The sequence below is a fragment of the Oncorhynchus kisutch genome, linkage group LG24 (genome assembly GCF_002021735.2).
Source record: "Oncorhynchus kisutch isolate 150728-3 linkage group LG24, Okis_V2, whole genome shotgun sequence".
Taxonomy (NCBI): Eukaryota; Metazoa; Chordata; class Actinopteri; order Salmoniformes; family Salmonidae; genus Oncorhynchus; species Oncorhynchus kisutch.
Window position 1 is genome coordinate 9,318,079 of NC_034197.2, and position 18,972 is coordinate 9,337,050.

The 18,972-nt window shown below is 42.3% G+C and overlaps 1 protein-coding gene across 2 annotated transcripts in view; it reads right to left on the reverse strand.

Moving 5' to 3' along the window:
* Nucleotides 1-18,972, reverse strand: part of LOC109869551 (limb region 1 homolog-like protein) — a 39,238-nt gene that overhangs the window by 7,196 nt on the left and 13,070 nt on the right. For both annotated transcript variants that reach the window (XM_031804430.1, XM_020459769.2), the window contains exons 3-8: nucleotides 5,010-5,094; nucleotides 1,807-1,840; nucleotides 1,358-1,497; nucleotides 657-884; nucleotides 424-492; nucleotides 259-323 (exon numbers count right to left, since the gene is read on the reverse strand). In XM_031804430.1, the coding sequence (XP_031660290.1) occupies nucleotides 259-323; nucleotides 424-492; nucleotides 657-884; nucleotides 1,358-1,497; nucleotides 1,807-1,840; nucleotides 5,010-5,094 (621 nt within the window). The remainder of the gene's footprint in view (nucleotides 1-258; nucleotides 324-423; nucleotides 493-656; nucleotides 885-1,357; nucleotides 1,498-1,806; nucleotides 1,841-5,009; nucleotides 5,095-18,972) is intronic.

Genomic DNA, 18,972 nt, shown 5'->3' on the forward strand with positions numbered 1-18,972 from the left:
ATAGTTTGTGTGTATGCATTGATATGTAGGCTGTGTGCCTTTAAAAATGTATGTAGTTCTGTCCTTAAGCTGTTCTTGTCTATTGAGGTTCTGTATTACGTCATTCTGTATTATGTTTCATGTGGACCCCAGGAAGAGTTGCTGCTGCTTTTGCTACAGCTAATGGGGATCCTAATAAAATACCAAAGATATAACAATGTCACCAGTGTTCGGTTATTGTCTGCATACTGGAGAAAACATTTGTGGATTATCACTCACCCGTGGTTTGACCAGTAGGCTCCCGGTGACACTGAACATGCGGGACAGCCCGAAGGGAGTGCACACTGCAAGGAGACGGGAAGAGGTGTCAGGCAGCATTCAGACACATCACAAGTTAAGCAGCCAGTGCGGCAGATGGACGAGACATAGTGGAGGTGACCTCACATAGCAGCAGCAGCACTCCACACAGAGAGATGGCAGAGTAGAGGTAAGGGAGATAGTACTCCCACATGTCTGAGATGGGAGACAACAGGTCATTAGAAAAAAGGACTTTGATACATGGTTCTCCCCCCCAATTTCTTTTTTACAAACAGGACACCAATTCAATACAAAATAAAATAGCCATTTGCGAACAGTTGCAAAAATGGCTTGAATGAAAAAAGCAAAGATCAACTCACCGTAGAGGCTCTCCCTGGCGCTGTGGTTGTTTAGCAGAGCCACAAACACCCACACCATGCCCAGCACCAGCAGAGTGAGCAGCAGCAGCACCACCGCCGTCTCATACACCCGCGCCATCACCCCCTTCTTACAGCCCACGAAGCCCTCCGACTCGGTGAAGAAGTAGGCGAAGGGCATGAGGAAGACCAGGGACAGGTTGGAGAACAGGAACACTAGGTTCCATAAGCCTGATGGAGAGAAAGAGAAGAGATGGTCAAAACATTTCATTACAAAAAGTTAGGTAATATCATAAAAGGGATAGAAACTCAGCAACAAACACGACCACCACAGTGAGGCGCAGCCTCACCGTTTAGGGAAACACTTTTTGGGGGGTGTATACAGAACACAGAAATCTGTAGAGTTCAATGGAAATAAGCAAGAGGGACTAGAGTCAACTGCTGGTTTGTGGAGCTCACGTTTCATTTCGGTGATAGACGCACCATGGGTTATTATTACATAACAGGCAACGGTGCAAGGTTCCCAAAACCATAGTAATGAATCATTCGTTTTGGAGCTCATTGACTAGCAACACTTCAAAATGTAGTTAAAACAGACTGGTGTGTGAGGTTTGGGGCTACGGGCGCTCTGACAATGAACGAACGAATATGGGTTGAAAACGTGGAGCGGTATTGGGTGTTGTGGTGTAAACGTGGATCAGTACCGTGAATGAGCGATCCGTTGAGCCACTGCATGTAGTAGCTGTGAGGGAAGATGAGCAGCACCTCATTGGACAGGATGGAGATGGGGAGGAGCAACACAGCGCACACTGCCACAGAGAGGGTAAACGTACACAGCCACAGCCTAGACAGGAAGAGAGAGAACGAGGGTGTCTGTAGAGTGATCAACGCACGTTGTGTTTTTATGTCATTTGGACAATACAGTATTGTGTGTTTTGGATGCTAGTTGCTCTGGGTGGGGAGGGAGGAAAGGAATATCAGTGTGTAAGGAGAAAGGGCAAGGAGGACAGTCACACAGGCCAAGTTGTGTCACGTCGACTCAGATACTAGCTCAAATACTCTACTCACACACATCCACTCTAATCACAGACTGAGTGAGTCAAATTGCAGACTGCTTGCTAGGTCAGTTAAATCATTAGGTCTCTTCACTTACGCAATTTTGTTGGCGGTCGCATCTTCAACGTCATCTGGAAAACGGCAGAAAACATACAAGTGAGTGTTTCACAGCTAAACCAACAGGCAAGCGAGCATCAGCATCGGAATCGATTCACTGAACACATCTTCAACATCACACCATTAAGCTGCGAGGCACAAATGCTCTGCTGGTGGTATTGACTGACCGCGGTGGACATTCATTGGAAACACTGTACTCGTAACGCAGAACAGGTTTAGCTGACTCGTTCCAAAACCCAATAAAAACACACTGGCTGGCCCGGCTCAGTGGGCTGGCCCACCTCCAAACAGCTACAGGCCAGACTTGTTATGTTAGATGCGGATGTGCTACAGCGGTTTTTCAATAATCAGACTTCACTGGAGCGATTACATAAGGTACATAAACCAAATTGCATTTGCACAGCCACACTTCCAACGTTCAACTCATAGGATTAGGGCTGTCACGAAAATGTCATCAGTTGGTGATTGTCAAGCAAATAACTGGGGTCGGTCTCACGGTAATTAACCGTTAAAACTAATTTCGCATCTCCTGGCTTCCACACACAGAAGTCACAAATGCAGACCTTTGGAACATCTACATTTGAAAAAAGTATTGTAAATCCATTAAATATAGCATACACATTCACAATAAATTCATTATTTAAGACCGGTCTAAAGAAACATATGAATAAAAAGGATATTTTCACCAAACAATTGAGGGAGTGCACACATGCAGCTAACAAACGTAATGGGCACTCCTATACGCTAAAATTTAGAGTTATTCATGTAACTTCAGTTCCACAAACATTGGGCTATATGTTTTGATATTTAATACATAGCATGACGTAACTAATGATATGAAAAAAGTCGCTTGAAAAGGCATGAGCTCGGCTTTGCTTTTTCGCGCAGGCTGTCCACGTCAGTCTCTCAGTCACAATTTGACAAGCACCTGCTTACTCCTTCAAGACCGTTGGAAAAGCATTCCAGGTGAACGCCAAGAGTGTGCAAAGCTGTCAAGGCCAAGGATGGCTCCTTTGAAGAACCTAAAATATATTTTGATAAAACATTTGTTTGATTACTACATGATTCCATATGTGTTATTCATAGTTTTGATGTCTTCACTATTATTCCACAAAGTAGAAAATAGTAAAAATAAAAACCCTGAATGAGTAGGTGTCCAAACATGACTGGTACTGTACGCATGTTATTTTTTTAACTAGGCAAGTCAGTTAAGGACAAATTATTAATTACAATGATCGCCTATGGACAGAGAGAGACCGTTCAAAAGTTTGGGGTCACTTAGAAATGACCTTGTTTTTGTCCATTAAAATATCAAAATGGTTCAGAAATACAGTGTAGACATTGTTAATGTTGTAAATTACTATTGGAAAACGGCAGATTTTTTATGGAATATCTACACAGGCGTACAGAGGCCCATTATCAGCAACTGTCACTGTGTTCCAATGGCATGTTGCGTTAGCTAATCCAAGTTAATCAATTAAAAGGCTAATTGAGCATTAGAAAACCATTTTGCAATTATGTTAGCACAGCTGAAAACTTGTTCTGATTAAAGAAGCAATAAAACTGGCCTTTAGACTAGTTGAGTATCTGGAGCATCACAATTTATGAGCCACGCCACGTCTGTTGACTCATCCAGCTGTAACTCATAATTCACCGGCTTGTAATGCAAAGCAGTAATTGTTTCAAAACATCCTGACATTTCACTGATGTGTCATGAAACAGTGTTGTTTGACAAAGGCATTGTCTGTATATGTTTTTGGGCCTTTTCCCCCAGCATTGTCACAGTTTAGAAATTACACTTTGTGCATTCTACTATTGTAACTTTCAAGAGTAAGTTGAAAGCCGGACTGACGTCCTTTGGGGGGGGGGGGTGAACTAGGAAAACAGATATCCATACTAGAGGTCGACCGATTATGATTTTTCAACGCAGATATAATGGGAGGACCAAAAAAAGCCGATACCGATTAAATCGGCCGAGATATATACAAAATTTTAAAAATAAATGAAGACAATTAGAATACTGAATTAACACTTATTTTAACTTATTATAATACATAAATAAAAATCTATTTAGTCTCAAATAAATAATGAAACATGTTCAATTTGGTTTAAATAATGCAAAAACAAAGTGTTGGAGAAGTAAAAGTGCAATATGTGCCATGTAAAAATGTAACATTTAAGTTCCTTGCTCAGAACATATGAAAGCTGGTGGTTCCTTTTAACATGAGTCTTCAATATTCCCAGGTAAGAAGTTTTAGGTTGTAGTTGTAATAGGACTATTTCTCTCTATACCATTTGTATTTCATATACCTTTGACTATTGGATGTTCTTATAGGCACTTTAGTATTGCCAGCCTAATCTCGGGAATTGATAGGCTTGAAGTGATAAACAGCACAATGCTTTAAGCACAGCGAAGAGCTGCTGGCAAAACGCACGAAAGTGCTGTTTGAATGAATGCTTACGAACAAGCCTGCTGCCTACCACCACTCAGTCAGACTGTTCTATCAAATCATAGACTTAGAATATAATAAAACACACAAATACGAGCCTTAGGTCATTAATATGGTCAAATCCGGAAACTATAATTTAAGACAAAATGTTTATTCTTTCAGTGAAATACGGAAACCGTTCCGTAATTTATTGAATGGGCGGCAAGCCTAAGTCTAAATATTGCTGTTACATTGCACAACCTTCAATGTTATGTCATAATTATGTAAAATTCTGGCAAATTAATTAAGGTCTTTGTTAGAAAGAAATGGTCTTCACACAGTTCGTAACTACAACGACAGTGCTTTTTTCGCAAATGCGCTTATTAAATCACCACCCGTTTGGCAAAGTAGGCTGTGATTCGATGATAAATTAACAGGCACCGCATTGATTATATGCAATGCAAGACAAGCTAGTTAACCTAGTAATATCATCAACCATGTGTAGTTAACTGATTATGTTAAGATTGATTGCTTTTTTATAAGATCATTTTGATGCTAGCCAGCAACTTACCTTGGCTCCTTGCTGCACTCGTGTAACAGGTGGTCAGCCTGCCACGCAGTCTCCTCGTGGAGTGCAATGTAATCGGCACCCAAAAATGCTGATTACCGATTGTTATGAAAACTTGAAAATCGGCCCCAATTTAAAAAAAAATGGTCATTCCGATTAATCGGTCAACCTCAAACCCATACTCACCCGTGACATAGTCCGCATTCTTCTTGAAGTGAGTGAGGATGAGGTAGGACAGAATGTAGAGGCAGGTGAAGAGGAGGACACAGATCTGCAGAGGAAACAAAAAGGCACCATTTTTCAATTAGCAGGATGTGCTTTGACAGTTGCTTCATTAGCTTTTTAGGGACGTGTGCAGCTTGGTTCACTTTTATCCAAATATAAGTAGAAGCAGAATACACACATATTGGCCCAACATAATACCAACCCAAGTTTAACAGCCCTTCTGAAAATGAGTCATTCAAACCATAGTAGCTTAAGGAAAAAATACACTAGGGTAAACTGTTAGAATCATAGAATAACAGTAAGAAGCAAAATGGAAACTGTGCAATTGCAGTTGTCGACTTTTTGTTTAAACCATACGACCGGATTAGAAAAATCTGGTCCCATCATAGACCCTATAAAACCGTTTTACAGCTGATTTATTACCATGTCATACCCGCCAATTTAGGTCCGGAGATTTACCCGGTTAGGTTAGCCCAGTCGTTCTCCAACCTCTCCGCGGGACCCCCAGACATGTCACAATATGGTTTTAGCTCTGAACTAGTTCACCTAATCAAGGGTTCGTTCTGAAATAGATCAAATACATGAACCGGCTGGGGATCCCCTAGGAGAGGCTTGAGAACCACTGGGTTAGTCTTTATTGAAATACCCCACCACATCTTGGACCCACCTCTAAATTAACACAAATGAAGAAACATATCCTATAAGTATGCAATCAGACAAAATGGGGGAACTGTGGATACAACTTCCTCCACGCTCATGCATTATCATAATTAATATGCGCGCCACTAGAGATCGCTGCATTAGCATGTTTCTGTTAGCCAAAACATCCAGATGAAATACAACATATTACTGGCCTGCAAATGTGCCTGGAGCTTGTAAGTTAAACTTCCAACAAAAAGACCCATAACTGCTCCAAATGTTTGCCCAATCAGGCAGGCTAGATGCAGTTATTTCAAAATAATAAGCATTCAAACGACAGGCTATTCACTGCAGTTTACAGTCTAGACTAGAGTTTCGCACTCACTTGCATTGTTGTTATTATTGTCCCTAAAAAATTAAAATGAATCAATAGGGTAGCTTTCAGAGCTTGTACCCGGGGACTGGGAGCACATAGTAGCTAGTGCATTTGGACTCCTTGACTTGCTCCACATTGTTACATAACAGAGCCTTATTAAAAAAATGGATATAATTATATTTCCCCCCACCCCTCATCAAATCTACACACAAACAAAGCTAAAACTGATTTTAAGAAAATGTCTGCAAATTTAACACAGAAATATATTTACAAAAGTATTCAGACCCTTTCCTCAGTACTTTGTTGAAGCACCTTTGGCAGCGATTACAGCCTCAAGTCTCCTTGGGTATGACGCTACAAGCATTGCGCACCTGTATATATTTGGGGAGTTAATCCCAGTCTTCTCTGCAGATCCTCTCAAACTCTGTCAGATTGGATGGGGAGCGTCGCTGCACAGCTATTTTCAGGTCTCTCCAGAGATGTTCAATCGGGTTCAAGTCCGGGCCACTCAAGGACATTCAGAGACTTGTCTCAAAGCCACTCCTGCATTGTCTTGGCTGTGTGCGTAGGGTTGTTGTCCTATTGGAAGGTGAACATTTGCCCAAGTCCGAGGTCCTGAGCAGGTTTTCAGCAAGGAGCGCGCTCCATTTTGCTCCGTTCATCTTTGCCTCGATCATGACTAGTCTCCCAGTCCCTGCAGCTGAAAAATATAATCCGCACAGCATGCTGCCACCACCACCACCACCACCACCACCGTCTGACCACTCTACCATAAAGGCCTGATTGATGGAGTGCTGCAGAGATAGGAGAACCTTCCAGAAGGACAACCATCTCCACAGAGGAACCCTGGAGCTCTGAGTGACCATCGGGTTCTTGGGAAGTCTTGGTGTTTCAAACTTCTTCCATTTAAGAATGGAGGCCACTGTTGATTGTGGTCTGTGAAATGTTGTCCCATTCCTCTTCAATGGCTGTATGAAGTTGCTGGATACTAGCGGGAACGGAAACCCGCTTTCATACACGTTGATCCAGGGCATCCCAAACATGCTTAAATGGGTGACGTCTGGTGTGTCTGCAGGCCATGGAAGAACGAACATTTTCAGCTTCCAGGAATTGTGTACAGATCCTTGAGACATGCTGAAACATGAGGTGATAGCGACGGATGAATGGCACGACAATGGGACTCAGGATCGTCACGGTATCTCTGTGCATTAAAATTGCCATTGATATGACCTGGCTATACCATAACTCCACTGTCACCATGGGGCACTTTGTTCACAACGTTGACATCCGCAAACCACTCGCCCACACGACACCATATATGCCGTCTGCAATCAGCCCGGTACAGTTGAAACCAGGATTCACCCGTGAAGAGCACACTTCTCCAGAGGCCATCAAAAGGTGAGCATTTGCCCACTGAAGCCTGTTACAACACCGAACTGCAGTCAGATCATGGTGAGGACAACGACCTCGCAAATGAGCTTCCCTGAGGTCCTGGGCTAGCATGGTTACACATGGTCTGCAGTTGGATATGCTGCCAAATTATTTAAAAACATTGGAGGCAGTTTATGGTAGAGAAATTAACATACAATTCTATGGCAACAGCTATGGTGGACATTCCTGCAGTCAGCATGCCAATTGCTCGCGCCCTCAAAACTTGGGACATCTGTGGCATTCTGTTGTGTGACAAAACTGCACATTTTAGAGTGGCCTTTTATTGTCCACAGCACAAGTTGCACCTGTGTAATGATCATGCAGTTTAATCAGCTTCTTGATATGCCACATCTGTCAGGTGGATGGATTATCTTGGTAAAGGAGAAATGCTCATTAACAGGGATGTAGACAAATTAGTGAGTATGGAACATTTCCAGGATCTTTTACCTCATGAAACATGGGACCAACACATGTTGTGTTTATATGTTTGTTCAGTGTAGTTATGTAGCCTATAGTTGATCGTTACACTTGTTTACTTATGCTCTATAAAAATGGACCCCTTTCGAATAAGTTACTCCTTTTTCCACCGGCACGCTGCAGTAGGCTGTGCCCACAGCAAAAGGTATTTTTTTATTTTATTTAAGTGGATAATACACTAGCTTCAGATAACCACACAGGTGAAGTCAACCGTAAAAAAATCATTAAAAAAAAATCATTAAAAAAAAATCATTTTTTTTAAGAACCTGGAAGGTTCTCCTATCTCTGCAGCACTCCATCAATCAGATTTGTTAAGCATGTCGCGCAGCAATGCAGCCATAATGACTACAACTCCAAGTGGTGGTGATCAACATGGTCTCGTTGGTTATGTCATAGCTGTGTGTGTATATATATATATATATATATACAGCTATGACATAACCAACGAGACCATGTTGATCACCACCACTTGGAGTTGTAGTCATTATGGCTGCATTGCTGCGCGACATGCTTAACAAATCAAAGTTTGTTGGTCACGTACACAGTTTAGCAGAGAAGCTTGACAAGGCTGGGGGCTCCATGGGGTGTGTACAGACAGATGGGGGGGGGGGGGGGGGGGGTGAGAGGCACAGATAGGAGGAGGAACATTTGAGCGAGAGAGAGCGAGAGAGCGCGAGAGAGAACAGGACCCAAGACATGGCACCAGAGCAAGATAAGCCAGGTAAGATAACAGGGAGACAAAGCAGGACAATCATAAGGACTCAGACACGGGCATAGTTGTGTAAATATTATTAGGTAGGCCTAGTCAAGATGTGTGGGGTTTGACTCAAACCTCAGTCAAATGTTTTTGAACTGACATCAAGCTTTTTCAGGTCACAACAAGCTATAACTTCCACATCAAAATGCAGTACCATCATCCACTGGAATGACAAGTGAGCACCCAGGGCTGGGTTTCCTAAAGCCTTCATTGCTAAAGTAGCCTGTTATTTCTCGACCACCCAGGCTCACACCACTTTGGATGCGTCGGGAAACCCAGATCACCACAAGTGACACTTTACCATGAGACAGTTATTGGTTACAAAGAGACATTCATGACAAAGACCAAGAGGGACAGATGGGTGTCTGCAAATAACCAGTTTACCCAGTTGGAGAGAGGGAGAAAGGGGGTGAGTGTGAGGGATTAGGAGAAGACTACACAGACCTTAAACCCCAACGAGGCTCAACATGCAGCCAGCCTGAATTGATTTAGACCCATCTAGTCTGTAGTATTTTGCAAGAGTTGACTCCTTGACCGACTGAACATTGATTTAATCCTATTTAAGCGGATAGTCATTTAAGCCGTCTGCTGACCCGGTTGTCTGGGGGGGTAAACATCCGAGCCAAGCCAGACAGAGCTGGGCTGGCTGGGTTATGCATCAACTATATCTGCAGCCTGGAACCGTGCTGGAAACTTCAAAATGGGAAAATATATTGCTCTTAACAAATGTACCTGTGGACAAGGACCACATCTTCCACATTACAGTTGAAGTCAGGAGTTTACATAAAATAGTTTTAATGACTCCAAACTAAGTGTTTCCAACACTCCGCGACCGGGAGGTGTTGAGTGAGTGGATGTGTGCTCTAAGGAAGTTGGAGGAGATCCTACACGAACTAAACCTATTAAAGAGACAACTAAGGACACAACACACATCCTCCCCGCCCAGCTCCATGCAGCTCAGAGGGAGATGGGTGAGAGGAGGGTGACAGGATGCAGGACTTCATCCTGAGGTGAGAATAACAGATGTGAAAGTCCCCTTCTGGGAGAGTGGCAGAGAGAGACGTGACAAAAATGGCTTCCTCTGCTTAGTAAGGGTTGTGTCCAAATTGGCACTCTATTCCTTATATAGTGCACTCCTTTTAACTACAGCATTGCGGACCTGCATTTCCTACAGATTGAAGAACGCATGTCCAAGCACACCTTGTCCGTGTGAACTGAATAATGGCCCTAAACCCAATCTATTGAAATATGATAACATACTAGACATCACCTCTTATTGTAATTGTAGGCATATCTGTTCAAGCAGGGAATTATTTCACTACAGTAATAGGTCAACTTCTTGTTGAAAAAATAGAAGTTCAAGCATGCACACTCCCCCTTACGTCAATGCTTAGACCCTACATTATTCTGACATATGTACAAAGTACGCGTTTCAGTAATCAAATGGTGGTGTCCCCCCCCCGCTTCCTAGCCATAGGATCACATCCCAACAATGAGAGTCGAGGGGGAAAACAAGTGGTTCACTCACTCATTAGGCCTCGGTCCTGACCCATACCAACTAGCCTAACCACAGTGAAGTTCCTAAAGTTTCTGCCATTCCAGGATGGTTTCTCATTTTGGCAGTGAGAATAGATGCCACACTTTGGATGGGCAGTCAGGCTAAGGGACACTGACTCAGACAGTCACAAAACAGGCTAAATCTTTGACAGAATTCAGCAACCAGGACAGGCTGCCTACAATGTTTTGCCAACATGACCTGAATGTGCAAGACAAAAACAACGTCTTCTTTGAAGGGCATAGGGCTAGATTACCCATTGTTAATGTTAACAAACTCTTACCAATTGTGATGTAAAGCTAGCCTGATACAGCTAAACATCAAATACAACAACTTAGGCTGGGCGATATTGCCAAAATATCATTCACAATATATATATATTTTTTAACAGTATTTTATGTTTTTTTAGTAAAAGTTCTAAATTTGCTTTATGAAGTGCGTGAACCTAGGGTGGCAACACATACATGTGAATTCAATGAGTCTTTCTCCATTCTGATTGTATCATACTGTTCAATAAAAACAAATAATTGCCTGCATTTCCTACACTCATGAGATCATTTCCACACAGGCAGCAGGATATGGACAAAAAAAAATAAAAAATCTAGGCCGTTTTTTTTTTACCAGTTCTAATTGCGATTTAGCTCAAAACACAGTTGGAATCATAGAAAGAGAATGATTATTCTAATGATATAGTTAGGATAGAAATAGTGGGCACTTTAAATACAGTGTTTGACAGGACAATGAATGAAAATGCCAGGGAAGAGTTAGTGACAGCTTAGGAACCAAAGTGTTGGTCAGTGTTTCCTAGGGGTCCCCGTAATCTTAGCCTACATTTAAATGTTTCTTCATGTATTCCCCTTTGATTTAGAAGATCCTGTTGCAAACATTCTGATTTAGGCTTACACCATCACTGGTATCAGGCTGTAGAGCTAGCCAGGTTTGCCGACTCAGTACATGTATTAGCTAGCCAGCTAACAAGCGATTAGCAGCTAACACGATTTAGCTAAAACCAACTAAACGGAGCAAAAAAATATATGTCCTCACTGTCAACTGCATTTATTTTCAGCAAACATGTGTAAATATTTGTATGAACATAAGATTCAGACAAACTGAACAAGTTCCACAGACATGTGACTAACTGAAATGGAATAATATGTCCCTGAACAAAAGTAACAGTCAATGCAGCTGGTGGCCACACCAGGTACTAAGTACTGCAGTGCATCTCCTCACGGACTGCACCAGATTTGCCAGTTCTTGCTGCGAGATGTTACCCCACTCTTCCTAGGCACCTGCGAGTTCAAGGACATTTCTGTTGGGGGGGGGGGGGGGGTCCCCAGACGTGCTCAATGGGATGGAGAGCTGGGCTTTTCGCTGGCCATGGCAGGACACTGACATTCCTGTCTTGCAGGAAATCACGCACAGAACGAGCAGTATGGCTGGTGGTATTGTCATGCTGGAGAGTCATGTCAGGATGAGCCTGCAGGAGGGATGAGGATGTCTTCCCTGTAACGCACAGCGTTGACATTGCCTGCAATAACAAGCTCAGTCCGATGATGCTGTGACACAGACCCAGACCCTCCATCTCCAAAATCCATCCCGCTCCAGAGTACAGGCCTTGGTTGTAACACTCATTCCTTCAACAATAAAAAGCCAATCCAACCATGACCCCTGATGAGACAAAACTACGACTCGTCAGCAAAGAGCACTGTTTGCCAGTCCTGTCTGGTCCAGCGATGGTGGGTTTGTGCCCATAATCGACATTGTTGCCGGTGATGTCTGGTGAGGACCTGCCTTACAACAGGCCTACAAGCCCTCAGTCCAGCCTCTCTCAGCCTATTGCGGATAGTCTGAGCACTGATGGAGGGATTGTGCATTCCTGTTGTAATTAGTGCAGTTGTATTGCCATCCTGTACCTGTCCCGCAGGTGTGATGTTCGGATGTACCGATCCTGTGCAGGTGTTACGCGGTCTGCCACTGAGTACGATTAGTTGTCCAGCCTATCTCCCTGTAGCGCTGTCTTAGGTATCTCACAGTACGGACATTGAAATGTATTGCCCTGGCCACATCTGGAGTCCTCATGCCCCCTTGCAGCTTGCAAGGCGCATTCACACAGATGAGCAGGGACCCTGGGCATCTTTGTGTTTTTCAGTCAGTAGAAAGGCCTCTTTAGTGTCCTAAATTTCCATAACCGTGACCTTAATTGCCTACAGTTTGTAAGCTGTTAATGTCTTAATGACCGTTCCACAGGTGCATGTTCATGAATTGTTTATGGTTCATTGAACAAGCATGGAAACAGTGTTTAAACCCTTTACAATAAAGATCTGAAGTGTTCTGGAATTTTAAGAATTATCTGAAAGACAGGGTCCTGAAAAAGGGACGTTTCTTTTTTGTCCCATCGCTCCTTGAGTGACGGGACAGTGCTAGGTCTGTGTGGAAAGCGGCATGGAGAGAGAAGTGACTCAAGTAGCAGTATAAACTATAAAATGGACGCTACACAGGCATATCACATTTAACAAACTAAACATTCAAATACCATTCTAGAAGATAAAGTAAAGACCCAAAACTGGTCCATGTATCAATACCGGTATATAGTCAAACACAATATACCACCCAGCCCTAGTTAAAACAAAAACAATTACAATACAGTACAAATGCTGAGTATCAAAACAAAAAGATTAGTGGCCTAGTACAGTGGTCCCCATCTCTGGTTCTTGACTACCCCCAACACAACACATTCTTGTAACCCCGAACAAAGGTACCCGATTCAGCTTGTCAACTAATCAGCAAGCCCTCGAGTTGAATCAGGTATGTTTGTCTAGGGCTACAACAAAAATGTGTGCTGCTGGGGGTACTCAAGGACTGTAGTTGGGAACCGCCGTACTAGCAGTCTAAGCCGCTGCCTCAGGGGCACATATACCTATGCAGCATGGGTTCATTTCTGGCCTAGTGCCATTTCAGCAGCTCTACGCCATTGTTCCTCTACTTCTATCCTGCCTGTCCAATAAACAAAACATTCGTGAGGAGTGGGACTGCCCCACTGCTTAAAAAGCAGAACGAAGATCAGCCAACAAACTGAATTAAATATTTCAATGTGCAGTCTAAACCTGGGCAATAAGCAAGCTGTATCCACAAAAGGGAAAGTACCGGTAGGTGGGGGGGGGTCACAACACCCTGGGAGGGTTAAGTCGTTGAAGAAGAACACGCGTTTACTACTTGAACTGGTCCAAGAGTAAAATAGATTTTTGTATACCGTTTCAAAACGTTTTGCGACAGTATACTACACTGAACACAACAAGACCCTGGCAGTTGACAACAGGCTGAGGGGCCTGAGATTACCAGGTGGTTGAGAACAAAGTGGTGGTATGGAGTTTAGAGTGGGTTTACAGTTATGATACAGTACAAATGCTGCTGAGCTTTTGTGTTGAGGTGGTGGTAGGGGCAGAAAGCTGGCTCAACTTCATGCCCTGAATAAACCTTTGTGCTGAAGCAGTGAAATGCAAGTTTAGAAACTGCTCACTTCCTTCCTAGCTTTTTACACATTACAGAGGTCCTTTCTACATGGAACATGTCCACTATCGAGGTAGCCTTTTAGCACAGAATACAAATCAACAGATTGATCTCGACGATTAAGCCATTCTGGAATTCAAGCAACACTGTTTACAAGTGGAATAAGAGGATATTTCTATTTATTAAGGATCCCCATTGCGTGTGTCTTCAGTCCCATAAGGTGCATTTGTGGGGGTTGTTCAACTGCTTGCATCAGTTACCTGATGTGAAATAGAGTTCTGTCGTCATGCATTCAGCATGTTTTTTGTAAGAAGTGTTGACAAGTAGTGATGAAGGTCAACGTCTCATCCAATGAGCCATGAGAGATTTCCGTGGCCCTTAAAAAAATTACTCTCCGTGTAAATTTAAGGGCCAGCGTGCTGCCCTGTTCTGAGCCAATTGTAACTCCGTGGCACCGGACCACATGGCTGAACTGTAGTCCAGGTGTGACAAAACTAGAGCCTGTAGGCACTGCCTTGTTGAGATCGTTGTTAAGGCGGCAGAGCTTCAGTATGGACAGACTTCTCACCATCTTAGCTACTATTCTAGCAACATGTTTTGACCTTGACAGTTTACAAGCAGTTTAGTCATGTCAACTTGCTCAATTTCCACATGTATTACAATAAATCAGTTGAGGTTCAAGGTTTAGTGAATGATTTGTTCCACACACACAAATGCTTTTAGTTTAAATATTTAGGGACTAGCTTATTCCTTGCCGCCCATTTTTAAATTAACCGCAGCTCTTTGTTAAGAGTTGCAGTGATTTCACTCGCTGTAGTAGCGGATGTGTAGTGTTGAGTCATCCAGGCCTACATGCGTGTTTGGGAAATAACCATATTTGATGCAATACTCCGATCAGAGGAAGTTGAAAAATAAGATTAGTGATGTCTGACAGAACACAGAAAAATCACTGTTTGAAAAATCAATCACATTGTCTGATACACCAACCTCCAAGTCAAAGTCATCTTCAAGGATGCAAAATGAGGGGTTTGTATCCAGATTGATGAGAACTGGGCCTAAAACCCCTTTAAAAATTGCCAAATAATCTTGGTTAACCCAGAATTAAAAACCTTACGTTATTTGCTCAGCTGCATGTTTAACTTCTGGGTCTGTGGTACTTGGGAAGCAGTATGCTTAGGTGAAAGCGACATTTAAGCACACATTAGTAGCTCATAGAACCAAGGCCCTGTCTGAACTGTGGAAGGGGAGAAGATGAATGAATCAGGCAAAGACACCTACGTGGTGTTACAGCTGGTCAATAGGATTGATTATGGAGGAATGAGACAAGTAGGTTATTTGAGCTACCTTCTGCCTTTCGTACTCTTGCCCCCATCGTGATAGTATAACATTTCAAAATGCAATTGGGAGGGAAAAGCAACTGTTGTCCATATTAAAAAGATGAGGGTTTGAATTTAACAATGATAGGCAGTCATTGTAAATAATAATTTGTTAACTTGCCTAGTTAAATAAAAATTGAGCTCAAAGCACACTTAAACAATATATCTGATAAGGCTTTGAAATAACAAATTGCACCTCGGCCATTGGGAGTACACCAAGAGTCACTTCAATATTTGTTTTAGGACATTACATTTACTGTTAGATTAATACATGGCTAGTAGCAGTAGGGGTTATATTTAGAGTTAATGATTTAGCTAATGTGTTTTGAGATTCCACTTCCTGTGGTGAATTGGCACCAATTGAATTAGGCCTGTATACATTTTAGTTCAAAGATTAAGACCAATTCATCTCTTTTGAACTAAAAAAAATGATTCTGAAAAATCTGAAGCCCTATTGAAAGTAAAATTACTAAAATATCCAAATTGCCAACCGAAAATTCATGACAATCACTGGATTAGGTTGCATATCAATATTTTGAGTCATGCATTCCTGCTTGGACAGGTTAGATGTAACACACTCAGTAGTCGACTACACTTCTTAATAAAGCATTGTGAATGACTATGCCTTTATAAGATTGCAAATGTATTTGTTGTGTGACGCTGCAAAATGTTTTTGGGGTGACACCAATTTCAAAATGGGCTAGAGTCATGTACAGTACAAGAAAAAAAGTATGTGAACCCTTTGGAATTACCTGGATTTCTGCGTAAATTCGTCATGAAACTTGATCTGATCTTCATCTAAGTCACTACAATAGACTGCTTAAACTAATAACAAACAAATATACGTTGTCATGTCTTTATTGAACACACCATGTAAAACATTCACAGTGCAGGGTAGAAAAAGTATGTGAATCCTTGGATTTAATAACTTTGATTTAATAACTGGTAGCAATAACCTCAACCAAACGTTTTCTGTAGTTGCAGATCAGACCTTCACAACGGTCAGGAGGAATTTTGGACCATTCCTCTTTACCATAGTGTTTCAGGTCAGCAATATTCTTGGGATGTCTGGTGTGAACCGCTCTTGAGGTCATGCCACGGCATCTCAATTGGGTTGAGGTCAGGACTGGGCCACTCCAGAAGGCATTTATTTTCTTTCTGTTGAAACAATTGTTGATTTACTTCTGTGTTTTGGCTCGTTGTCCTGTTGCGTCACCCAACTTCCGTTGAGCTTCAATTGGCGGACAGATCGCCTAACATTCTCCTGCAAAATGTCTTGATAGACTTGGGAATTCATTTTTCCAACGATGGCAAGTTGCCCAGGCCCTGAGGCAGCAAAGCAGCCCCAAACCATGAGGCTCCCTCCACCATACTTTACAGTTGGGATGAGGTTGATGTGCTGTATGTTCCTTCCAAACAACTCAGTTTTAGTTTAATCTGTTCACAGAATATTTAGCCAATAGTGCTGTGGAACATCCAGGTGGTCCTTTGCAAACTTCAGATGTGCTGCAATATTTTTGGACAGCTGTGGCTTCTTCCGTGGTGTCCTGCCATGAACACCATTCTTGTTTAGTGTTTACCGTATCGTAAACTCATCAGATGTTAGCATGTTCAAGATTTCTGTAAGTATTTAGCTGACACTAGGATTCTTAACCTCATTAAACATTCTGATCTTGTAGTCATCTTTGCAGGACGGCCACTCCTAGGGAGAGTAGCAACAGTACTGACATTTCTCCATTTATAGACAATTTGGCTTACCGTGGACTGACTTTTAGAGATATTTTTGTAACCCTTTCCAGCTTTATGCAAGGCAACCATTCTTAATCTTCTGAGATCTCTTTTGTTCGAGGCATGGTTCACATCAGGCAATGCTTCTTGTGAATAGCAAACTCACATTTTGAGTGTTTTATATAGGGCAAGGCAACTCTAAACCAACATCTCCAATCTCGTCTCATTGATTGGAATTCAGGTTCGCTGACTCCAATGAGCTTTTGTAGAAGAAGTCATTAGCCTAGGGGTTCACATACTTTTTCCAACCTACAATGTGAATGTTTAAATGTATTCAATATTGAAAAGAAAAATAAACACAAATTAAATGACCAATTTATGAACAAAAATGTAAGTGTTGGTCCCATTTTTCATAAACTGAGAAGAGCCCAGAAATGTTCCATACGCACAAACAAATTTGCTATAAAAAAAAATATACATCGCTATTAGTGAGCCTTTCTCCTTTGCCAAGATAATTAATCTTGTTGATGTGTGTGGCATATCAAGAAGCTGATTAAACAGCATGATCACAAGAGGTGCACCTTGTGCAAGGGACAATAAAAGGCCACTAAAATGTGCAGTTTTGTCAACACAATGCCACAGATGTCTCAAGTTGAGGGAGCATGCAATTGGTATGCTGACCGCAGGAATGTCCACCAGAGCTGTTACCAGAGAATTGAATGATAATTTCTACCGTAAGCCACCTCCAAATGTTTTAGAAAATTTGCCAGTACGTTCAACCGGCCTCAAAATCGTAGACCACGTGTATGGCGTTGTGTGGGCAAGTGGTTAGCTAATGTCAACGTTGTGAACAGAGTGGCGGTGGGGTTATGGTATGGGCAGGCATAAGCTACAACCAACGAACACAATTGCATGGCAATTTGAATGCACAGAGATTTGAATATGAATGCACAGCGATAACGAGACACGGAGTCCTTGTCCTGCCATGTTTCAGCATGATAATGCATGGCCCCATCTCGCAAGGGTCTGTGTACAATTCCTAGAAGTTCAAATATCCCAGTTCTTCCATAGCCTGCATACTCAGACATATCACCCATTGAGCATGTTTGGGATGCTCTGGATCAATGTGTACGACAGCATGTTCCAGTTCCCGCCAACATCCAGCAATGTCACACGGCCATTGAAGATTGGGACAACATTCCACAGGCCATCAACAGCCTGATCAGGTCTATTGCGAATGAGATTTGTCACACTGTATGATACAAATGGCGGTCACAACAGATACGGACTGGTTTTCTGATTCACGCCCCTACCTTATTTTTAAAGGTACCTGTGACCAACAGATATCAGTACTCAGTCATTAGACACCCATATACTAGTGCCTAATAAATGTATTTTGACTGATTTCCTCATATGAACTGTAACTCAGTAAAATCAATTAAATTGTTGAATGTTGCGTTTATAATTTTGTTCAGTATACATGTCATCAGATGTTAGTTTGTACAGTGCCTAAAATACAGTACCCATTATCTACTTGGCTCATGGAACGAACAAGGCTTGTTCTGGAGTAGTTAAGTGTACATGAGAACTGCTGTGCTTTGTGGGGTTAAGGGTCGTCTCCATGTGCCCTGTTGAAGCAATACTAAAATCAGGTCTGAAGTTCAGCGGGAGGTTGGGAGCAGCTGTACAGTGCCAACAGGCCAGACCAGGGTAGGATCTCACAGGGAAGTGAACATGCTGAAGCCAAGTGTCACATGTCAGGTAAATTCAATACAACAATACAGCAATGTAATAATCCACGCTTGCAGTTTTGGAAACCTTTGGAACAACTTTCATACCAGCGAGAAATAATATTAAAAATACAAAAGATACTTATTGTACGCAGATTAGCAAAGTTGCACCCGGCTGTCACACAGCCTCTAGCAGAGGTACGACATCCTCTCGCATTTCCATTGGACCAAAAAAAATGGTTAAGGGCCTGAAAATTAATGTGTCCCTTGTGGAATGGTTTTGGAAGCATAAGAACCTTACCTTTCATAACAGTGAGAAACAACAACAACAAAAAGAGGCTAAAATTA